At 39.0% G+C, this 25,450-nt stretch overlaps 1 protein-coding gene across 5 annotated transcripts in view; it reads left to right on the top strand.

Moving 5' to 3' along the window:
• Positions 1 to 2,783: 2,783 nt before the first annotated feature.
• The window catches only part of DOCK8 (dedicator of cytokinesis 8), an 88,223-nt gene continuing 65,556 nt past the window's right edge, over positions 2,784 to 25,450 (top strand). For 2 of the 5 annotated variants that reach the window (XR_001331457.2, XM_005522706.3), the window contains exons 1-3: positions 2,784 to 2,971; positions 20,807 to 20,909; positions 25,037 to 25,212. Coding sequence is in view for 4 of the 5 variants with exons in the window: in XM_005522706.3 (XP_005522763.3) it covers positions 2,919 to 2,971; positions 20,807 to 20,909; positions 25,037 to 25,212 (332 nt within the window). In the remaining variant the exon portion in view is untranslated. Of the gene's footprint in view, positions 2,972 to 14,268; positions 14,334 to 20,806; positions 20,910 to 22,083; positions 22,218 to 25,036; positions 25,213 to 25,450 lie in introns of those variants that run through there. The other 3 variants (XM_014252293.2, XM_014252291.2, XM_014252292.2) reach the window with 3 other exon arrangements.

The raw sequence follows: 25,450 nt of genomic DNA, 5'->3' as shown, positions 1-25,450 counted from the left end.
AGGGATGTTCTTGTTATTGCTGAGCTGCATTTGCATAGCATCAAGGTGTTTTCTGTCTCTTACCCCAAACCACCAGTAAGGAGGCTGGCGGGGGGGGCACATGGAGTTGTGAGGGGACACAGCCAGGACAGCTGACCCCAGCTGACCACTGGAATATCCCAGACCACATGGCATCATGCTCAGAAAACTGAAAGAAATATAATGTGTAAATATATAGAAATATATATAAATTATATGTATTATGATACACATAAATAAATATATATAAATATATAATATATATTTATAGAGATAGCTGTGGGGAAGAACAAAAAAAGGGGAGTCTTTCAGACTGATGATATTTGTCTTCCCAAGTCACATTACCCATGCTGGAACCCTGCTTTCCTGGGCTCCGGCTGAACATTCACCTGCCTGTGGGAAGCAGTGACTGAATTCCTTGTTTTGCTTTGCTTGTGTGCGCAGCCTTTGTTTTCCCTATTAAACCGGCTTTTTCTCAACCCACAAGTTTTCTCACTTTTATCCTTCCAGTTCTCTCTTCCCTATCCCACTGGATCAGAGTGTGGGACATAGTTGCCCGCTGGGATTAAACCATGAGAGCATCCTCTCTCTCAGTGTATATATATGCTAGCCAAAACTTTAAAGTTTTGGAAACTTAAATTTTGTGTGTCTCCTCGGAGATTTTTTTCCTGCACTTGGCAAAACATTTTTGAGCAATCCTTTGTCCGTGTTTATGGAGAATATATGAAGCTGTAAAATAAGCAGTTGTATAATTAATAAATGGATGTATTTGTGCACGTTAGTTTGTAATCTGCATTTGTGCTAGCTCTGTTTCTATAGCAAGATTTAGCAATCAAGGAAGGTCCTTATTTCATGCCACATGAGCTATTAAAATGAAGCCTGGACTCTTTTTTGTAGCTTCAATGAGGTAGTGTCTTGCCAGACCCACTATCTATGGCAATAAATTTTTCTTGTAACCAATACATTTTGGACCACAGCTAGTATCAGTGATTTGTAACTAAGTGATATTTAAGTTCAAGTTACATGTAGGTAAGTAGCTTTAGCTTTATCTTGGTGAGGTAAAGACAGGATGGGTGTGGTGGGTAAGTTCCATGCAATAAAGTGCCCAATTTATTCTTCCCAAAGCAAATATTTGTTAGGTAACAACATCCTATTAATAGTAGATTTTAATATTTTCTCTCGTAAGTTTCTCTGAACTATTTCAGGTCTTGTTCTGCTGAAGATCCTTGTAGGCTTTTTTCCAAAAACATACCCATATTTGTTTCAATTTTTTAATTTTTATTTTAGTCTGTTTTCTTTTTCTTAAACCTCTTTGGCATCTGAACATCTCCCCAGGGGCCCTTAGCCAGAGGTTAATCAAGAGGTTAACATTTATATTTGAGACCACACAGTACTCTAAAGAATGGTGAATCCTACAGAGAAAAATATAATTGTTGGTAGAACAATTTTAGGCCCTCACTGTTTGACAATTGTCTATTCCTTGCCTCATATCCCACTGTTTTCTTCTAGATTCCCTCCAGGTTACTAGGAATGGAGAGATAAGCTATGACTGCCTTTCAATGGGTGAATCCTAATGTTGTTGCCATCAAAGCACAGATTTAATAAAAACAAGACAACCTAAAACTGAATTGCCTCTACTACCTCAGAGTTCATCCGTAGAAACCATGTTTGGGTTTTGTTTCCCCTTTCAAATGAAAGGTGAGTTCTCCTTATCTGCAGAAGCAGTGAAAACTGCATCAAGGCAAGAAAGAAAAAATACCAGTCAGGAAACATAATTTTGTAACACAACCACGAGATAATTAATTAAAATAGCCTTTTTAAAGAGCTGAGCAGTAAGTACTGGTGAATAGAACAGCAGTGCCAAGCTTTGTGCCAGGTTGAGCTGGTATCTGGTGTTGGTACCTGTGCGTTTTTCTTACACAGCTTAGATGTAAGAGAAACATAGATCCTGGGTGCACAGGTGTACTGGCAAAATATCTCAGGTAAAGAGCTGACGTGTATTTACCTCTTGCAACTTGCTGTCCCTACTTTCCCGACCAGTTCCATCCATGCGCTAGTGGGGCCGAAGGAAGGTCCCTGGCTATCTCTGATGTCTGTGGGCAGTGGGTGCGGTTCTGCCCTGCACCAAGCAGCCCTACTCAGTCCTGCCCCGCCCGATCCTGCCTGGCCCGGCCCGGCGGCCCCGCCTGCTCCGCCTGGCAGGACGGGCTGGATCCTGGGCACCCGGGGCTAGCCCGGCTACGGCGGTGGCCAGCAGTGCGCAGTGGTGTCCGCTGCTTCCTCGCCCGCCCCCGCAGAGCAGCGTTTGACCCCCGGCGGGTGTGTATATGTGTGTGGCGTGTGGTGGGGCGGAGGCAGAGGCGTCTGAGACTCGCACTGCCTTGTCCAAAAGAAAAAGGGTTGTGAGGGATGCTCATGGATTCCCGCAACCATGCGCGATCAAACGTACACGGTGCGTTCCCTTCCTGTCTGTGCCTATGCGCTTGCCTTCCCCGCTGCTTCCCTCCAAAATGCCCCCAGGGCGGCTCGGGGTTTGCCTCTGAAGAGGGAGGGGAAGCTGCTGCTCCCCGTGGGCTCCCCGGCCGGCGCGGACAGCTGGTGGAAGCCTCCAGGAAGGCGCAGGACTCCCGGCACACCGGGCTGAGCGCTGCTGGCGGTGGGGCAGACGAGGCAGGGGGAGCAGTGTGCTGTGCACTAGGGCAGATCCCTCCCACTCCGGTCAATTTCGGTGAGGAAGGTGAAATGCGGAAGTTGCCACCCAGAACTGTCAGTGGATCAGTCGGGTTTTTAGCCCGGAGCACGCAATTAAGAAAAATAAATAAATGAAATAAATCCGCCCTTGGTGCGTACAGCCAGTCTCGGTCCTCGTCGGCAGCCGACACCCACGGCTGCTCGCCCGTATGGCGACATTACCTGCCGCAGACAGGAGGGCGTTCGCCCTGAAGATCAACAGGTAAGCGGCTTTCCTCGCACCCGGTACCTATCGCTCGCCAGTCTCAGCCTGGCCAAGACAAGCGGCCGGGGTTGGGCGGGACGGCTCCTCCCCTGGAGACCCCCGGGGCGGGGAGCCATCTGACAGCTCCAGATAGCCCGGCTGGCCAACCTTCGGCCGGCACCGCTCCTGCAGCAGCTGCTGACCCGGGCTCCACTTCTTCTGTAAGGTTTGCTTGATGAAAGGTCCTCAGACGAAGCCGGCTGTGGGTCAGTGTCCTCTGGCAGGGATGTCAAGTCTCACCCCAGGACCCCTGTTCTAGTCCCCCATGTGTTCTGTCCGAATAAATTCCGAATTCTTTGGAGGGGCTGCTCGCTGGCGACGGGGCGGGGAATGGGGTTCCTCTTCATAAGAAGTGGCAAAATTACCTGATCCCTCTAAATTAGCACTCCTGACAAACTAGGAGTTTATGTTCTAGGGCGTCAATACTGCAATTATATACATCCCTGGGATTTTATTAATTTTTTTTTCATTCTTTCATCTATGAAAAGGAAAAGTCCCCCAGTGACTGAAAATATATCTACCTCCTACATTCCCTCCCTAAACCAAATAAATTAGAGTTCAGCTGTTGGAACACCATACTCTTGAGGCTAAACTTGCTGTCTGATGGACTTCAGTGTTTTTTCCCAGGGAAGTGCTGACTCTCAGTTTGTCTGTACTGTGGGGTGGCAGTAAGAAACCAAGACAATTATTTTCATATTGTTAGGTTGAAGGAAAAAACAGGCCTTCTTTTCAAGAGTTGTCATCTGAGACAAAAACTGTGTTTCCAGGGTGTTGATGTAAGTGCCAGGTAGCTGAGTTTGCTGACACATAAAAGAACAAATAGCATAATGGTAACATAAACTGAGGATAAATCTCTATGCCAGAGAGAAAAGTATACAGAGAAACTCCACCTCCTCAGCAATTTGTTGGAAGACATGGGATTTGCAGTCAGGGAGGATAAAATTAGCTCCTCTGTGATGTGCCTTTCTCATGGCAGAATATGCATCAATGTACCTTTCTGTACCCTTTGGGAATTTATTTTAAATTTATGGTGGATTATTCCCAAGAGTGAGACACCATATTTGGAAACCATCAGATGAGTAGTTCATGAGAGGATCATGCCACAATTCCTGATCATTTGGAGACTTGCTTGAACAGAAATCATAACTAGCTGATGTTTACAGAGTTTGAGTTATTTTCTTTCTTCCTATTTTTAGGGTCAGATTTTTGGCAGCTTTCCCTAGCTTTGGTGATGGTCACTGTTCATCTCTATGACTAAAGCCTTACAAAGCAGTAGAGTCATTACAATTAGTTCAGCTTCATTTCACAAAGGTTCACAAAAGTTTTGCTAGTAAGAACTGTTGTGAAATTAAATTACTGTTTTAATTTTTAAAAATTTCTTTTTCTTTTGAATCAATAGTGAAATAAGTCAGTATTTTTCATAGCAAGTAAAATGTTGAAATATATTATCAAAATATTCTGAATATGATTCTGATATGAGTGTGCCCTTTTATTTTGTGAGCATGGATATTTTCTTTTACACTTACACTTTACTCTCTGAGTATAGTAGATATTTTCTAGAAGGAAATTTTGTTTCCCTTTCTTGAAAAGGAGCAGGACATCTTTATGTGCCTTCAATGCAATTTGTACTGGTGACAGAAGAGTGATAGATCTTTGCAAGAAGCATTTTTAATGTGGTAGTTTGGATTTTTTTTAAAGTAATTTTCAAAATCAGAGGAATAATAGGTCAGTGTGTTTAGTTCATTGTACACAAAAGACTAATTTACAGCTGTAAAATTTTGTTTCTTTCTCTTCAGAGTTCCTGACTTCTTCAAAATGCAACTTGTAGTAATAGTTGAACATTACTGACAAGACAACATATTCAGGACATATAGTACAATTATATAGTGCAATATAATGTATTGCCTCTATAATTACTTTGCATTCACTACAAATTTGCATGCAAAACTCTCCCCTTTTTTATTCACTCTTTCTCTTGCCAGTGCTTTATGTAAGCTGTACATTGTTTTTATGAGGAGCAGCAGAATTTTAGGCTCTGTTCTGCCTGAACATCAAGCATGTCCCTGCTACTGACACAAGGTGTACCCTGTTGTGTTTGGTGAGCCATGACAGATATCTGACCAACCTGTGAACTCCGTTCTGTAAAAAATTAGCAATAACATGATATTATACAAAATGTCTTGGTGGTCTCATTATGATTTAGATTTAGTGTGAGTTCATGAGCACTGGAGTTGCAGCTGTTTCAGGAACAGCTAGTACCTGACAAGCAACACATTTGCTTAGAGCTAGGTCAGATTTTAAAAACAGGCCTTCAAATGCCTTCAAACACCTTCAAACTCTTGTATGCAACCTGCCCACGTAACCATGTTTTCCTATCACTTTATTCTTCCTTCCACCCATCTGGTGTCTATTGCCCCAACCTGTTGCTTCCTGCCTTTTTTAATCCTGCAAAGACTTGCACATGTTTTTCATGCATGTATGTGAGTAGTTCCTTCTTCTTTAATAGGATAGGTTTTATGAATATTGATATTCATTTCCTATGTAGAAATAAAGGAACAAATTTTTAGTGTCCCTCAAGTTAGGCAGCTAGAAGTCAGCATGGGACACAAAAAGCCGCTTCCTCCATGCTGAGCTTAATTCAAGATAGTAATTAGAAGATATCTGGATTGTGCAATGTGTGTCTACTTTCCAATTACAGTATTTATATACAGGAATCAAGGAAGTTAAAAATAATTTTGTAAACCACTGAGAAGAAAACAACTCACTATTGCTAGAAATGTGAGGTTTAATATGTACCAGCTGAGCAGTGTATGTTTGAGAGACCAGAAAAACTGAATTTTAATCAGTTTGTCTCAGCAGTTAGAATAAACATGTGTTAGGATAAACACAATATTAACAGAAAATATATTCTATTTCTATTATTTTTGGTTAGCTAGTGCAGTTTACTGTCTTATCTTTCACATAGGTCTTGCAGTGGTAATTGTTTGTTTTGACTTCAAGTGAAGAAAATTGTTCTTCGAGCACCTAGCTGGGGCCATTGTCACCAATGTTCTACATTCAAAACATTTCAACACACAAATTACAAAACAGAAGGTTATAAAGAACAGCAATAACAAAAACAGGTCCCTAACATATCACATAACTTTCAGTCATGTGACTCTTGCAATTAAAAATCCTCCCAACAGGCATACTCCTCAACTGCCTCTACAGACAACTGTTGTCTGAATTTCACAAGTATTACAAAATGAATTTTCAACATTCATTTCTGTAATTTCATTTCCTTGTCCCTGAAATTGCCCAGTTGTGAAACAAACTTAGCTTTTCCTGTTATAGTTTTAAGAAATGCACTTAAGTGATGAGTTTATTTGCACAGACTTATGTTAAAGAACAACAAACTCACACTACCAACATTAAAGGAAACATTTAGCTAAAGATTTCAGTTTTTAAAAAGTTTACATTACAAGTCATACTCATATGGAATTCTCCAGTTGTATCAGGAATTTAATTTTACATTAATGATGAAAATACATTTAATTTTTTCTTTTTACCTGGAATGGAAAGGTCAGCTTAAATCATATACTGTATAGAGTGTCAGGTCTGAAGATTCATGAGAATTGAGAGCCTAAATGGCAAAGGCTGTTGTGGAATAGTCAAGCACAAAAACTCTTAATTTCCAATACACTGATAGTAGATTTCTGCTCAATGCAACCCCTTTATGGGGCTAAGGCTATCATCTTTGGATTGAATTTCAATAAAACCCTTGTTATATGTATATAATAAGATTTTTTTTTAATTAAAAATTTAATTTTTTATAAATATAAATTTAAAATTTTATAAATTTTTAATTACTTAAAAGCATTGACCAGACTCCATTGTATACACCAGGCTATTTATTTCCACTATTTTTTCTTTTCAAACATTAAATATATAAAAGAAGCCCCAGAGAGGACCTCAGTATTTTGTATGTACAATAGATTTATGTAGTAAATATAAAAATCTAGCTTATACAAACATATATATGTGAAATGGTAGTGGTTTTGTATTTATATAATATTCTGTAATGCAGAATATTAAATGTAACAGATTAAAGAGAAAAAATTAATATGTATATATTTCATATGTTAGGTATAGCAATGTTAGATAACAGTTCATAGCAAATGGTTATATTTTTCTAAGACTTCCACAGAAATAAAAGAGATTATTCTTTTAAATCCCTGGGACAATTACACGGAGTTTGCATGCATAGGTTATAAAGATTGGGTTTGCATCTTAGGTCCCTAAAAAGGATTGCATTGTAAGGTACCTTCAATGATCATGTAGTTCCAAACCCCCTGTTATTGGCAGAGATATCTTTCACCAAATCAGGTTTTTCAGAGCCCCAGCAAACCTGGCTTTGAACATTTCCAGTGATGAGGCAGCCACAGCTTCTCTGAGCAACCTGTGTGTTGTGAGAGGATTCACTTTCTCCCTTGTCCTGTCACTACAGGCTCTTTTAAAAAGTCCCTCCCCATATTTCCTGCAGGTCCCTTTTAGGTACTGGAAGATACTGGATCTTCCAGTGCCTTCTATTCTCCAGGCTGAACAAATCCAACTCTCAGTCCATCTTCACAGGAGAGGTTCTTCAACTCTCCTCTGGACTCACTTCAAGGGTTCTGTTTCCTACCTGTGCTGGGACCCCAGAGCTGATGCAGCACTGCAGTGGGGTCTCAGCAGAGCAGAGCAGAGGGGCAGAATCCCCTCCCTGGCCCTGCTGCCCACGCTGCTCTGGATGCAGCCCAGGACACGTTTGGCTCTCTGGGCTGGGAGTGCCCATGGTTGGGTCATGTCCAGTTTTTTGTTCATCAGTACCCTCAAACTGTTCTCAATTCATTCATCTCTCAATCTGGGTGGTTGCCCTGAACATATTCAATGTCTTGTACTTGGTCCTGTTGAATTTCATCAGATTCATATGAGCCAGCTTCTCAAATCTGTCAGGGTCCCTTCCATGAAGCTAATCAAGTGAAGTATTCAGCTTGATGGTGCACTCAGCCCCACCATGTGTGTCATTAAATGAAGTTATTAAGTAGTATTGCTCCCTCTACTTACCCTTGAGGAGCAGCTCTAATTATTTATTTACATTTTGGATATTGCACATTCACTGCAGATCAAGCAAGAAAACTATCAAACCAGTTCCAGCTAAGAGTCCACCTGTTAAATACATGTCTCTCCAATTTAGAGACAAGAAAGCTGTGGAGCACCATACAGAAATTCAGGTGTGTAACACCAAGTGCTCTTCTCACATCCACTGATGCAGTCACTTCATTGTAGAAGGCATCTGGATGAGTCCAGCACAATCTGCCCTAGGTGAAGTCACCTTGGCTGTCTTTAATCACCTATCTGTATTCCATGTGCTTCATTATAACTTTCAGGAGAATCTGTTGCATGATCTTACCCAGCACTGAGGTAAGGCTGACTAGCACTGCTCCTGGATACTGGTTTTGTTTCCAAACTGTTTAATCTGGCTATAGGAAATAGATACTGGAGTATACAAGACTATCACTATACTTCTTTTTTTCTTTCATTCAATTTTTTCTATTTCTTCAGTTGACTACAACATGTGTTTCTTCCCAGTTGTCCACAGCATTTATCTCCCATTTCTGGTTTACAGGGACAGATTAAACTGATCAATGTATCTGCTCAATCCTTTCACAGAATCACACAACAGTTGAGGTTGGAAAGGTCTGGAGGTTATCTTGGTCAACCCTTCTGCTCAAGCAGGGCCATTTAGACCCAGCTGCCTATGATCTTGTCCAGTTGGATTTTGAAGGCCTCCAAGGTGGCAGACTCTACAATTTCTTTGAGCAACCTGTGCCAGGGCTCAGTCACCCTCATGGGAAAAAGATGCTTCACATGGAATCTCCCGAGTTCCAGGTCATGCCCATTGCCTCTAGTCCTGTCACTGAGAACCACTAAGAAAAGCCTGGTTCTTCTTTACTCTGTCCCTTCAGGTATTTGTATAAACGGATAAGATCTCCCTGAGCCTTCCTTTCTCCAGGCTGAACAGTCCCAGCTGCCTCAGTCTTTTCCCCACTGGAGTGATGCTCTGGTCATTCCTTCATCATCATCTTAGTCACCCTTGGCTGGTCTCTCTCCATGTCTCTCTTCCACTGAGAAGCCCAGACTTGGGCAGAGAAGTGAGGCATGTCTCACCAGCATTGAGCAGATGGCAAGGATCAGGTGCTTCAACCAGCTGGCAATACTCTGCCCAGCACACCCTGGCATAACATCTGGCTTTTTTGCAACCAGGACATATTGCTGGCTCATGTTCAACTTTGTGGAAGTTATAGTCTCCTAGAACCAGTGTAGTCTTGGTCCTCTAGGACCTCTGTGCTTTCCTGCAAAGCTGTTACCAAGCTAAGTGCCTTCCAGCACATATGGGTGCATGGAGATGATCCAGGTGCAGGGCTTTGCAGTTGTTGAACTTCACAAGGTATCCATCAGTCCATTTCTCCAGCCCACTGTGTTCCCTCTGAATGACAACACGAGCCTCTGGTGCATCAAGAAGGTCATGCTGCACTCTCCTCCCATTTCTGTGTCATCAGCAAACTTGCTGAGGGTACACTCTGCCCTGTCATCCAGATCATTAATGAAGATGTTAATCAGGATTGGATCCAGTATTGACCCCTGAGTTTTACTGCTAGTTCATATTCTCTAGCTAGACTTCTTGCCGCTGATAATCACCAACTGTTCAGGAAATTTTCAGTCCAACTCACTGCTCATCCAGCTCATACTTCACCAGCTATAGACATTATTCCTTTAGACAGATGAAGAACCCCATGTCTTTACTCCAAGCTATTTTTTTTCCTAGCTTGTGGCATCATTGTCTTGATGTCTTCTGCATTTTTATTCAGCATAAGGAATAGATTGTGCATGGCTCTAAAGCAGGTAAAGAGAGAAGGCAGAGAAGACAGGGTGCTCTGCAACTTCATATGCTACTCATAAAGACCAGTCCTCTACACATAGATGCTTTACCTTCCATCTGCCCACTGTTTGAAATCAAGGCAGTTTGAGGGAGCAGAAGAGATAAAAAGGACTTGATACCATGGTTTCATCCCTGCTGTATCAGTTATAAGTGCTCACAGCATGTGAACAACTAAATAGTTATTAAAAGCCTCAGATGGCTCTTTCCCTAGGTATATTGACCTGTGTGTCATATTCTGGGACATTTTTATAGGTACTCCTCCTATAAGGAAGAGATGCAAACTAGCAGAAGTGGCTTGTAAATCAGTTACAAGAGTAAGCTGAAGAAGAAAGCAACATCATATGTTTAGATTGTGTCATAGGGTAATAATTGATATTTTTGTTTAAAATTCCCATAAGCATCTCCTCATTTTTCAAAGGTAAGATTATTCAGGATGATGCCTTTACTACATTTGGCATCATAGTATCTATAACAAAGACTAAAAGCCCTTTCTTCTGACATACTCTGCAAAAAATTGCAACATTTCATGCCTAAAATATATGTAACTTTTAGGAAGCGGAGAAGAAATAGCAAGAAAATGCCCTCATAACTACTTTTCAGAGGGTTCTGGTGCCTTAGGTTATTGACAGTGACTTACTTTTGGTTTTTATTGATTACCCTTTCTGGAGTTGTCTGCCTGCCATACAACCAAGGTGATAGTAGCCACTTAAGTAGGAGGTTGATGACAAACACAGGCCCACCCAGCCATGTATCTGTGAAAAATTACAAGTGAGGAAAGATAGGCACCATAATACAAATGTATACACTTTATCAGCTCGTAGGCAGCTGTAGAAACTGAGTCTCTAGTGAACAGTCATTGGTCATGCGAGCAGAATACTGTTGTTTCAGTTGAGACAGATGTTATTGACAGCTAGGGAGATCTCTAACTGCAAACTTCATACTCAAATAGGGTTTAAAATATAACCTTCTGTTTTCTGTTACAGTTGTGTAAGTGTAGTATTTTACAGCACTCACATATCTGTGCAATCACTGACCTCAGGTGTAATAATCCCTGTTATATAGAGCAATAGGATTTTTGCTTTTTCTCTGGGAGATGGCTGCTGAGCTTGAAATAGACTGAGCAGAAAAGCTCAGAAAAGCATTTTAACATAATTTTTTAAGATCTTATGTCCCTCCAGACTTCAGACATGCATGTGCATGGTGAAACCTAGCCTGCAATTTATGATGAGGTTCTTTTCTTTTATACAGTCAAGGAAATACTAAGCTTACCAAAAGAAAATGTAAATACAGATAAGAAACATTTTTATGTCCACCAAGTCCTGTGTATGAGTATTTCTTTTTCATTGCTCCAAGCAGCTGTCATTTTCACATGAAGTGAAAACCAGCAAGAAATAAATATTTAATGTTGTATTTTATACCTTCTACCATTTTCAGGTTTTATAATCATTAAAAATTACAGTTAGTGAGAATGAGTCTATGTAGTTGTCCTTTTTCTCTGTTCTGACTTGACTAATTTTTAAAATTTGATTTGAGAAACCCAAACCAGACTTTACCATTGTATGTAGCAGTAGTCAAAAGGGTAGTCTGTGAATTTGCTTATTTGATATCACAATTACAGTAAAAGCTTGCCATCATAAATGCAGTTACAGAAAAATAGGCCCAGGCCTAATCAGCTCTTGAGCCAAGTTCATACAAAAAATCCCCAATACCTTTCCTTACGAGTTTTGTAGAATTATGCTTGCATATATACTTGCATATTATATGATGAATCACAGTTTTCTGAGCTTTGGTAATAACGGAGATCTTTTATAAGGGAGTCAGCACACCTGGACTCAGTATTCTTCCCCAAAGTCAAGTAAACTGGGTTAGATAACAGCATGTATTATTTCAGTTTTCACATGATCTGAGCCTTACAAAGGTAATAGTATCAAGACCTCATGTTTAGAACATTGAGTAAAATGTAGCATTTCTCCAAGCTTGAAATTTTCCAGATATTTCAGTTTGTAATTTATGATATAAAATGTCTTGCATAATCCACATGTGTTTGTAAGAGTGTGTGATAATGAAATTTGTATATGGGAAGATAACCAGAAGATACGAAAATACATTATTTTTAATAATAATTTTTAATATATGCCAAATTCTGTGAACATTCTTATTTTTAAGACTGTGACCAAAAGATCCAGCTTTTGAACATATCTTAGATACTGCTTTGGCTCCTGCTGAAGTCAAATCAAAATTCCCTGTTCTAGAAATAGCATTAACTCTTCATGTGCTTGAAAGTGGGCCAATTTTATTTTTCAGACAAATTGTCCTAGTAATTTGTCCTACTTTTTCTAGTTCAACTTAGCTCTAAAGAAAAAAAACTTGTTCTAAGAAGTGTCTGGAAAAAAAAAATCCTCATGTTTTTCCTTACCAGAAAAGTCATACTGAAGCTCCACAAATCTGTGTTCTTAGGAAATTGCATCCCAAAATATTAATACAAATTATTTTTCCCAGTTCTGTCCCATTTGCCTTATTTCCTCCTCTGGCCTTTCATGTAGTCAGTATTAAAGACCTTTTTATGAATATCTTATGAATTTATTTGAAATTGACAGGCACATTTTTTGCTGATTGATAAAAATAACAACTTTGACCTTGATTAGAAAAAAGAAGCAATCCTATAGGAGCAAAAAGAAAAATTTCCCTTGAATAACATGTACACAGTCTTTATTTTAATATTATTTATTATTGTTGTTAATGTCTGACTTTTCCCACTTAGTATCAATAATTGTTTCTTAGTAAAAAAGTGAAAACAAAGCACAAGAACTATTAAACTTGGTACAGGTTTTACAAAATGATCAGTATTATAGTAGCATTTTCTTAGTGAAGCGTTTTGGATGCTCAGATAATACACATTAGCTGGAATATAAGTCTTTGCACTTTTTCATAATCACTTTGTTTTGAATTGGTGTTTTGAAGTGCAGCAAAAACAAAAATCTAGAAGAGTAAACTAACATTATTCTATTACTTTCAAAAGACAGTATAAAGAGAGAGTGGCACATACAATTATTATTGACCTTGAAATTGCCATTATCATTGTTATTGTAAAGAATGTAAGCTTTTGGAAGATTTTGTAACAGTTTAGGAAAAAAAAAATTAAAAGCTATGCCCCAACTACTAAGTTTTGCAATGGACTATAGACCTGTGTGGTAAAAACAAAAAGTATTTCTTCAGACATCTCAGTCAACAGAAAATAATAAGGCACCAATGTGACCTTTAGTACTTCAAGCAGAGAGTGTTCTGAGCCAAACACAGAAAATTGTCTGTAGATAAGCTGAGGTTAATCCATTCAGAATGAAAGTACATATTTGTGTACATATTGCTGTGTCCTGGTAGATATTAAGGCAATGGGGATGACAAAAGAATTCTGGTGTTTAGATATGTATTTTTCTTCTGTTAGCATCATTAATTAGCATCAAATGAGATATTAATTACAATTTTTCTGTTGCATATATAAACTATCATGACCAGTCTAAGTCTATAATAGGATGACAGATGACATTGATTTAAACTTTCTGCTTTTCTGGAGGTACCACCAAATTAAATCTTACACCTAAAACCACATTCATTGCAAGAGCCAACCAGTCAAAAATGCATACACATTATCTTCTCAAATGTTGTATCATAGCTATTCCTATTATCCATACAGAGATTAAAAAATGAATAAAAACATTATTTCATCAGGACCAAATCGGAGGTTTTTGGTTTCTTTGCATGGCCAGGATTAGAAAATTATTTTTATCAGCGCTCATGTCTCTTCCCGAGGGAGAGACAGCAAAACAGAAAGGCAGAGAAAAACCTTCACTGAATAAATATCACACATGACCTGGGAAAGAAATAAAAATTGAGATCTTTCCCTTTTTACTTTGTAACAAGCAATGTTATGTGAAAAAAATCATGTGACAGCATAATGAAGTCAACAGTTTCCTCTTCTAGATTTTTTTCTTTCTTCCCACACCATCCCTTGTAAGAAGATTGTTGTTAAATTTCAACCAACTTGAATAGGATCTTTATTGCTTTAGTTGATACAGAGTCTTAATGTGGTAGACCCCAAAGTGGGTGTGTGCCAGAGGGTGTACAGTCTACCTGAGCCAACATGGGAACAGCAGCAGTTCAGATCGACCCTGCTGTAAGCAGTGGCTAACAAAGGGGAGCTCTGGTGCCTTAAGGACTAATTAGAAACTTAGAAGAAAAACAGGCAGTTCCACTAGCAGTAAGAACACGAGATCTAAGTGAGATTCCCATATTTGCTAGTTAAAGATCTGGATCATTGCCCAGAGCTTTGTGTGCGTTTGCATGTGGGAGTGAAAGAGAGCGGTAGGTAATTGTTACAGTTTTCTCTTCTAGAGCTTTTTGGTTGCTTGTTTTCTGTTCTAACAAGAGAAGTTTCATCTCAGCTTCATAAAAACTAGTTGTGAATTTTCTTTGTCAGTGTCAGATGAAAGGGATTACTCTTCAGGGTAACCAAGACTGAATATTTTACCTGTTAACTAGAAGTTTTCACTGGTTTTTTTTTTAATGATTCTGCTATCCAATTACATTTAAGTGTCAATGTTTCTGTCTTTGGGGATAATTCTTGCACTCTCTATTTATTTGTTTATTTCTTTTCATATTTCCTTGCTGTCTAATTGCGTATGCAGCATGTCTTCCAGAAGACAACTTCAGTCTTCTGGAAGGGCTTGTAAGGTTGTTAAGGATTACGCTTTCTGCCTCCCCTCTAACAGTAAGTAACTTCGGAGAACCTCATCCAGTAGGCATGTGAAGCATACTTTTAAAATTAGTTTTTTTCTTATGAAGATTCTGATTTTCAGTTAATAGGTGTTCAGTTAAAGCTGTTCTCTCTCTCTTCTATTTTGAAATTGTTTGCCACAGTTTAAATTTTCATATTATGTGCATACTAACAAAATACCCATTGTGCCTGCTTTTAAATTACATATTTCAAAGACATATGTCATTGAGCAGAATTTACAGTGAAACTGCAGAACCTGCTTTATGCGTTATAAGGGTTCATATAATTTTAATTATACACCAGCAATGTTTGGCCATAGATCTAACATATGTTAAAGGAAGAAAAGAAATGGCTGTTTTATCTTCCTTTCCTGATACCTCATCTGGGCCCAACTAATAACCCAAACCTCCAAGCTCACAATCCCTCAATGAGCTCTGTCCTAAGAAACATTCCTGAATTTGACCTACAAGATGATTTTCGTTTTAAGAACCTCCCGGTGTAGTCTGTCACTTTGGTTACACAGTTAATATATTATGCAAACTGTATGCTTTGCATTGGAGAGTATTTGTGAAATACAAACTATGTCTCAGCTGTTTGCTAGCAATTGCTGGAGGTTTATTTCTACCTGTGGGACAGACACTGGTGAAATTGAGATTGAGAAGCACTAGTTTGGGGTTTGGGGTTTGTTTTGGTTGGTTGTTTTTATTTGGCTACCCTCCAGTCCTGTCTGGGTGGATCAGGAAGTCTGGTGAGTTCCAGCTTTTTCAAGAATTGCACCAGAGAAGTATGTCATCGTCATTCAGGGGCCAAGACATCACAGACTGGAAAAACCAATTCCAATTTGTGTTATTTTGCTCTGACACTGTGGTTCAGCCAAGGACCTAAAGTGCTGAAAATCCTTAGTATGCTGTCATCTACCATCCTTCTACAAGTTTACACTCTTTCTACATGCCAAGTGAATGTTGACAAACTGTGACTTCAGCACTGATCTTTGTGGAAAAGTCTCCACCAAATCTACACATTTTTTTCAGCTAGTGAAAAGGAAGAGCTATCAATATAAGTGATCAGTAGAGCTGTTAACACTGCTGAGTCACACTGGTCTTTGAAAGGGTTGCAGTTGCCCAGATGCTGTTTTCCAGGTAGTTCAGGGACATTGCAAATGGGCTTTTGTCACTATGCAATCACGAGATGGCTGCTTAGAATCACGGAATGGTTTGGGCCAGAAAGTGCCTTAAAGGTCATCTAGATCCTCTTCATGGGCAGGGACACCTTTCAATAGGCCAGGTTGCCCAAAACTGCATCCAACAAGTCCTGGAGCACTTCCAAGGTCAGGACATCCACAACTTCTCTGAGCGACCTGTTCCAGTACTTCATCACCCTCTGTGTAAAGAATTTCTTCCTAACATCTAATCTAAATCTCTCCTCCATAAACTTACAACTATTGCCCCTTTGTCCTATGACTATTTGCCTGTAGAAAAAGTCACAACCCCTCTTTTTGAAATGTTCCATTTAGGAAGTAAAAGGCTGTGATGAGGTCTCCCCAGAGACTTCTCCAGGCTGAGCAATTCCAGGTCACTCAGCCTTTGTAGGAGAGATGCTGCAGAGTCCTCTGATCATCTCCAGGACTCTCTTTTGGACCTGCTACAGCAGGTGCATGTTTATCATGTGCTGAGGACCCCAGACCTGGATTCAGTAACCTGGGCAGGTCGCAGTAGAGCAGAGTACAGAGGAAAAATCCCCCTCCCTCAGCCTACTGGCAACAGTTCTTTGGATGGAGCCCAGTATGCAGTTGACTTTATATGCTGTGAGCACACACTGCTCACAGCTCACTGGGTCATGTCCAGCTTTTCATCCAGGAGAACCCCCAGGCCCTTCTCCACAGGGCTGCTCTCAATGAGTTCTTCTCTCAGGCTGTACTCATAACTGGGATTGCCCTGACCCAGAGGCAGCACACTTGGACTTGTTGAACCTCATGAGATTCCCATGCCTACTACTTAAGTTTGTCTGGGTCCCTCTGGATGGTATCCCTTCCTTCTGTTGTGTTAACTGTACTGCTCAGCTTTGTGTCATCTGCAAGCCTGCTGAGGGAGCACTGTTCATGCCATGGTGAAGATACAGAAGAGCACAGACAGAGCCCTGAGGAACACCATTCCTCATCAGCCTCTTCCTGGAGGGTCCACAAGAGCCATTGACAGCAACTCACTGGCTGTGCCCATCCAGCAAATTCCTTATTCACTGAATAGTCTATCCGTCATATCCATGCCTCTCCAATTTGGAGATAACCTGTCACATGGGATAATGTCACAGAAACCTAGGTACATGACATCAGTAAGTCTTTTATTGTTGACCATTGCAGACATTGTTCTGCTGCTGTTGCAATGGGAAATTTCTTCCTAATACTTTACTTTTTAAGCTTTCTTGCTTCAATTTAAGCACACTGCTTATTCCTCTTCCCTCTAGGGACACAAACTGTTCACCATTTTCTTTATCTATTGCTATCTTTTACATAGTCAAGGACAACTGCTGTCTCCTGTCAGTGTTCCTTTTTGTGACACAACTGTTTTTTTCAGTCTTTCCTCCCCCAGACTTTTTCAGTCTTTCACTCTTTCATCCTTGCCAAAATTTTTAGCCTTCTGACTGCTATCTTTTGAAGCCTTTTGTCCTGGTGTGACTAAAATTGATTGCATCTTTTTCTATGTTGTTACAAGTGTGTACATTAGCCCAAGTATATCTCATTGACTTATATTAACAGAAATAGCATCAGTTTCTCCTCACCTGTGGTAGTTTTACTAGTAAGTGTCCCAGTATACTCTCCCAGTGTCTCTTCTGTGTCATGGCTATTTCTTTTGATAGTTAATTTCACTTTTTGTATTTCTGCAGTTGGTTTTTTTTCTTCCTAAGTTTAGAGGCTTACATTTATTTTTATTGAATCTAGCTGTGGTGATTTCAGACTGTTTCTAAAATATTCACAATTCCACCTGGGTTGTGATCCCCAGATTTTAGTCCTATGTTATCTATATCATCATCCATGTTGTAAAATAAAGTAGGGACTGGAATAGATTGAGGAAAAATTTCCTCTCATAGTAAAATTTCCTTGCAATCTTCTTTTGAACTAATGAGGATCATGTTTTGAATATGTTTTATTTACCAGCTGTGAGCTCTTTTGGAACCAGCTGTGATGATTCCATGTAGCCGCTCTCTCTGCTTATAGGAATGTCATGAGGGACAGTATCAAAAGCCTCATTGAGCCAGTTAAACTATCACAGAAAAGCATTAGATTGGTTTTATGTGACCGCCCTTAGATAAATCCATATTGTCTGTTCATCATCTCCTAATAATTGCCAATAATATACCAATAATTGCAAAACTTTTTGGAACAGAATTTACTGCAGTCCACATTTTCTAATTGCCCACCATACACTTCATCATAAGACTATTAATAAACAGGCATGTCTAAGGTGATGTACATTTTAATGTTAAATGCAATTCCATTGTCTCCTTGCTTCAACTGAATGTAAGCCACAGAACTCTTTCTCAGATTTTTCAGTGACTGCTTTGCATTTATCCTTAAGCACTTGCCTTCTTTCCATGTTTTTAGCACATGGGTAGACTATAGTTGCAGTCAAGTATGACTGAAAAGCTTTCCTCAGAATTAGACAGGCCTGTTGCACACACAAGAAGGGTAGAAGTATAGCCAGGCATAGATGGACTGTAGCCTCCACAAAAGCTAAGACATGACACACACCAAATGACTGTGAACTACCATTTTCCTGAGGGTACATCAGTAGTGCCCAAGGCAGCTCTTTGATCAGAAAATGGGCGAGTCACAGACAACAGCCATTCTGACATTATGAAAGAGCCATCTAGTAGCACCTCTGTTTCTACCTTAGTTCCCAAGTTTTCCAAAGTTTCCAAGCAGATCTCTGACTTTTATATCCACCTTTCCTCCATGTTGGTGTGATTAGCTTGTGCCTTTGGTTCTTTTAGCAGTTGGGACTTTATCTAATCCTAACAAATCTAGGCAATAATTTCTGAGTTGGTTCAAACAAATTTTGCTGTCTTCTGTTATCCGTACTGTACTTTCTTCCTTTAGTCATTGCAAAACTGTGAAGTCAATCAAATGAACTATTCTTATCTGAAAGTCACCATTTCAGATTACAAGGTCTGTCATCCATTGGACAGATTTAGTTTGCAAGTTCTTTCTATTGATGAGACATTGGAACTGATGTCACCATCTCAAGAACTGATGCTCTTGAGAACTGCAGTTGCTCTCAATTAGCTACAGGCTTTTACCAGACAGCAAGTTTGGCCCTTCATACATATATGTGCTTCCTCTTATAATTTCCTCTTTGAAGCAGCTGATAACCCTATATTGGATGTAATTTAAAGATATATCACTGTTTACACCAGCAACTTCTGCAGTAGACCACAGCATAGTTTTTACATCTGCTGCTACGTCTACTATTTCCATCAGTAACAGATGCTTCTGCAGGGTAGAAGTAAAATAATAATTTTGAATAATTTGAGTTTTGTACATGCATTCATTATCAGACATTATTTGCAGTGGGAAATTGAGTAACAATAACCCTGATACATAAGCAGCTTTTCTTTCTAAAATAGGTTAAAATAATCTACAGAATGCACAGACTACATCACTTTCCTTACATGGTTTCTTGCTTATGAAATCATTGAATAGCCTTTAAAATATCTCAGTTTTAATTTTTGGAATACCACTGATGAGTAGGAAATCCTCCTCCAAATGGATCTCTTTACTTTCTCTATAATTCTGGCTTTTTTCTGTCTGTGATTGCTGCTGCCTTCAGATTGGAGCAACATCAAATTCACACCTGGCATGGCCTTTTGACCTAAAAGCAACTACTCTCATCCATGAGATTTATTTTCTATATCAGGCCTAATATCTCTAATATTTTCAGTACCTTCTGTCAGGTGCCTGGTGCTTCACATGAAGAGAAATGTATTAAGTGAAATTCAGGGTTTTGTCATGCTCAAAAAAGCAGTAGTATGTGTCACAGAATAGGTACAGTAGTCACAAGGAATCAAGAGGCCGCAAAGCAGATAAGGTGCAGGCAAAACTGTCCTGTGGCATCTGGTAATTCTAAGATGCCTATTAATGCTTGCTGAAGTTGAAAGTTGAAATGTGGAAGGGAGTATCTTCTTACCTCTGTATTTTCCTTTTTCCATTTGACTTCCCTGGTGGGCTGCAGGCTATTATTTTTTCTTGGAATCCGCTTAACTGCATCTTGTTTTAAAAGTCTTGTCCTGAACCCTTATGGTGAAATATAGTGTAGGTGTTTTGTTACCGTTTCATGGCTGATAATTCTTAAACTGATTATTCTAAATCATATTAAACATTAATTGATTAGTTTCCATGAAAAATGACCACGCTATTCTGCTGTATTTTTAGACTGCATATATTATTATCACTCTGGGATTTCTGAAGAATTAAATTCTGGGACCTCACTGCTTCCATAGCAATCAGTTAATTAGCACTTAAGTTTTTTCCTCAATTGTTTAGCTGATACAGTAGGAAGATTTTTTAATTCCTTCTTTGGTTTGCCTTAGGCTTTTTACAGCAAACTGCATTAGTAGTGTAAGTCTGGGCTTACACTGTTCTGTGAGTGATCTCATCTTGTTTTTACCCCTTGATCAATTAAAATATTTGCTTACATGATTTTTATTTTTCTTTCTCTGCTTTATTATTGTATTTTTGCTTTGTAGAAGTGAATCTGCAAGTGTTTCTATGAAGGTTGCCGTCACACTTTACTTAAGGCTGAAGTTATTTTTTCTTGCATAGCATTTCCCAGTTGTGAGAGCTGCAATATAATGATAAAAATCCGTTAGAAGAGAGACAGAATCTTAGTTATATAGGACTGCAAATGTTTTATGAGATTTGCATCAGCTACAAAGCAAGAGGAGTTAGACCATTATCAAAATGTATTTCTAAACACTGGGACAGGAGAGTAAATTGGCTAAATGCTGGCATTTGGAAATTATACAGGGATAATTGTAATTATAAGGATTTTTCTCTGCTTATTTAAAGGCACTCCTCTGCAGAAATAAGAAAGCAATTTACTCTCCAACCAGGCTTTGCACAGTTCTGCCAACGAAGCCTAAGTACCCCTGGCTTTTCTACATTTCATCTGGTAAGTTCTGAGTTTATCTTCTTTACAGATGTTTGGCATGTACATTGCTTAATGGTTTTAGGGTAAATTAAATTATCTTCTAAATTGTCTCGTTTTCCACTGGCTTCTACCTGAAACTGTTAAAAAATACTCTCTGGTGAGCTGAGGAAATGATTCCTTTGAGAAACATGAGAATGTTCCTTGGAGCCTGGAATAGACAGTCCCTCTACATATTACTATGAATCAAAGTTAATCAATAAGTGTTGGAGTATATTACATTCTTTCCCTGATGGAAACATTCAACTTCTTCAAGTAAATGCTTTGTGTGGTAGCCAGTCTTCTTCCCCCAGTTTCATATACTGAGCATGATTCCATGTGGTCTGAAATATCCTGTGGTCAGCTGGGGTCGATTGTCCTGGCTGTGTCCTCTCCCAGCTTCTTGTGCATCTCTAGTCTTTTTGCTGGTGGTGTGGTATGAGGAGTAGAAAAGGCCTTGGCTCCTTGTAAGCACTGCTCAGCTGTAATGAAAACAAATTTTATTATCAACACTGTTTCCAGCACAAATCAAAAACATAGCCCCATAATATTTACTACGAAGAAAAATCAACTGTATCCATGCCAAAAACAGCACAAATCAATGAATAAAGAGAAAAAAAAGAAAGTTAGAGTTTTGACTTAATACAGTTTCTAGAGCTAGCAGTACGGGCAACATGCTGAGTGATTTCTGGAGCAGCAGAATGTGCATGTTAAGTGATAAATCCTGAAGTGTGTCCCAATTGGCATAGATATAATTGAGTCAACTGCTAACGTGTCTCCGAATCATCTTCAGCCTTCCACGTGTAATTACCCCCTAAAGAAATTATGACAGTGCCCTTATGACAAAGGGAAAAAATGTCAGATGCTTTTATTGCCTTTCAGGAGGATGAGTATTCTGCAAACATACTATGCCGTAAATGAAACTGACTATGATTTTGGTACTGTCCCTGTCCCTACCCTTTTAATTTTTGATTCTTTTTGTGAGGCCTGATAAGTAGAAGCAGGAAGAGTCTTTGTGCACCAGTGATTGTGAAAATCTAGATGCAAGTGGTTGCTTCCTGTGTCAGGGCCTCCCGCCACTACTCACTTCCTTAATCTGAAGCGCTGTGATCTTTAACTTGTTCCTGGTGGTTACTCAGCCTGACGAGACCAGGTCCCTTCATCTGCATGCCAGCAACCGCTTGTTCTACCAAAAAACTTGGTAGCATTTCATTTACCAAGTGTTACGCCGTAGCTGCCATTTTGTGTGTGCTGTCACAATCTACATGCCTCTAATTCATCATCCTTAAAAAGGTATGTTTGCAGTGATGATTTGTGGCATTTTATGTAGAAAACTGTTTTGCACAATTTTATGGTATGTGAAAAGGAGTGCTGGCTTCTTATTTAAGCCGTTTTCTCTGTTTCCTTTCAAAAGTTGCACCAGCTGTTAGGGAGATCATTTCCCTCCACCCGCATTTACTTCTTATACTATCTCTTTTTCATTTGTGTCTAATTTACAATATTCAAAAGCTCATATTTCTAGTGGTTAAAGGTTATTGTTAACACTCGAACTAGCAAAAGAGGACATGATGAAATGCAATGGACTTGACCTGTCAGAATGGAGAAGTGTGACTTCTGAAAGGAAGTGCAATGGTTAATCAAAAATTAGATTGTATTAAGTAAAACTATTTTGCATGTAAAACATTGTATCTTCAGCAACTGAAAAGACATTGTATGCCTTTGTATACTTTAAGCTGTGTTTTACTTTAATCTTCTGTGAATTGCATTTAGTTAGTAGATCTAATTATATGCTATATATATTTATATTTATTCTATATTATTTATTTTTATATATATATATTTAGATCTAAAAATCTCTGTGTAGACCTATTTATGTGTCTATATACTAACATGCTAGGCTTTACCCACTGATGGTGCAGTAAGTGGGCTTCAAACATATTCTGATAATTAATAAAAAAATGTTTACTCATAACTGTTGATCCGACATGTTCAGCACTACACTCTGTGCAAACAAGAGACTGTGCCTCATAATATGATGGTCTTGCTGGTAATGTTAAGTTTTCCCTTTGGCTAAAAAGAGCAAAAAAAGGGAAAAGATTTTTCCCGGAGGCATTTTTGATACGTCAATGGCTTAAACGTACAATGAGCTCAGAGACTGTGTTTAGGCAGAAGCCAATATAGTCTCCCTATAAAAGGGGAACCTGGGGTAAGGAGTCACACTTGGTTGGGTTCAAAGGTCTCTACTAAAATATTTGCAGCAGTGTGTACCACATCTGGGTTTTTTTCAGAACTTTAAATTGGCTTGCTTCTCCTAGATGTTTTCGGCACATTTCTTCCAAATACGCTTCATTTTCTGCAAGATATTTCTGGATTTTTGTTATCTGAAAAACTTCTTCAAATGTATTTCCAGAACATTAAAAAGGTCCAAAGCTTGTATTTACTATTAATTGTTTTTAACACATTTTCTTGTCTCCCATGGCTGATGTTGCACATTAAGTATGAGCCATTTTAGTTCAGAGTTACTGGAGCTTTGTCATTGTTGAGCCTCTATGCATGTTTCAGAAACTGAGAAATTTCTTATTGTCCCAATCAGCTACAATTCTTAATGTTGTAGATATAATAATGGTATGCACTGGTGTCACTTCGTGCTCTGGTAAAATTCCTGTTGACTTCCATGAAAGCCTTGCATGAGGAGGCCTCAGTATTAATGAGGAAAGACTTGTTGATTTTGACCCACAGATTTTTTCTGTGCAGAAGAACACTGGAGTATAAGGAGGATAGCTGAAGAACATTGGATGAAACAACAGGCAGATTAAAATTGAAATAAAGGCGTGTTGATACCAGGGACATTGGGTTACTTCTTTTCTCCACAACACATCAACAGCACTGCAGATGTGTTTTTTGCCGGCAGCTTCAGAAGACAGCCTTGTGAAAGATACCTGGGCTAATCATTGCAATGCAATCCTTACCCTTTACAGAAAGGAGGATTTATTAGCTGGTTTTTGCTAGAATTCTTCTCACAGTAAATAAGTTGTTCCAGTGCTCTTATTCTAATGCAACTAGTTTTCTTACAGTGATGAGGTATCATCAGCCTTTCTGGAGCATACATAAAATAAACTATAGATTTTCTAAAGCTGTAGTGTTTAGATCTACTTTTTACTTGTCAAGAAAATGAATGATAAGAGATTCTAGTTTCTGTACTCAGCTGGACAAATATTGTATTCCTAAAGATATACAGGGTATTTTTATTTGCTACCTAGCAAGTAAAATGATTTTCAGTTTTGTCTGCATGTAGAATAGCATACACTTTTAATATGTGAAATCACATTTATTTATATCTAGAACATCTCTAGGTACCAAATCAAAGAAGAATTTCAGACTCTGCTTTTGACACTAAACAGATAAAAAGCAGACAGTTTTAATGGCGTGAATGAGTCGTGGAGCATGTACTTGTTTAATTTTGTTCTGAGTGGGCCTTCTGTTTAAGAATGGCTAATTAAATGTAATGAGATACAATTGCTGTCTATCTAGGTGCAATGCTATGCACTGTAGAAATGGGAAATATCTAAGGTGTGCAGTAATAACTTCACTAGTTCCATGTAATCTTTTGCAAAAGCACTGTACAAACCCTTGAGAAATGTGACAAATTAACTCCAATAGTACAAAACCCAGTAACATTCAGAGATGAAAAGTAGTATTTTTTTCTGATTTGGAGTATACAGTATCCTCAACTTTGTTTGCAGTAGGAAGCACAGAGCATTTCTAATTTTGTCTTTAAGGCACAGGACCTCAAATGACTGCATCTTCATGATGGCAGCAGCCACAATGCTTACAGCTGGTCCTTAGCTGCGTAACTTGGAGTAACTTCCAAGACTTGGCCTTGTTACTCCTAGTGTGTTTTGTCTGCTGTCTCCTGCCCACTGGCATTGCCTGTCACTGCCATTTCGGTCACCTCCCTTATATCCTGTCTTGTTTTTAGGTTAGAAGTTTAGATGTTTGTTTCTGATGTGCAATAAGTAATGGGATAAGTACAATAGTTTAATAAATAAACCTGAATTACACCATCAAGAACCTTCTGTTGCTAAAATACATGCTTCTTTATTTCTCATTAGCCTTCCTTTTATGATGCAGTAGACCCAGTAGATTTTGAAGGCTTCCTGATGACGCAGCTGAACAACTTGGACTTAGATCTAGCACAAGAACTTGGGGACTTTCCTGAAGATGATCTGGATGTTGTCTTTACACCCAAAGAGTGCAGGACTTTGCAACCCTCTGTGCCAGAAGATGGGTAAGGAGAATTTCCGTCCCTCCAAAATGCTGCAAAAATATTTAGTTTTGAATAGTTAAAAATAGTTTTGAAGATGTTGATCCAATGTCACTGTGTCACCCATCCAGCCATTTTACAGTTCCTGAACTTTAAATGTTTGAACTTTGCCACTGGCTCTGTTAGGCTTGTTTGCACACCTAAAATTATTCAAGTGCTTATACAACTTCCTAAGCTTGGTATCGGCAGAAGTGAGGTAGGC

The sequence above is a fragment of the Pseudopodoces humilis genome, chromosome 4 (genome assembly GCF_049639895.1).
Source record: "Pseudopodoces humilis isolate 2021_Gansu_Grassland_sample_001 chromosome 4, ASM4963989v1, whole genome shotgun sequence".
Lineage (NCBI taxonomy): Eukaryota > Metazoa > Chordata > Aves > Passeriformes > Paridae > Pseudopodoces > Pseudopodoces humilis.
This window is presented reverse-complemented; position numbering and strand designations above follow the sequence as displayed.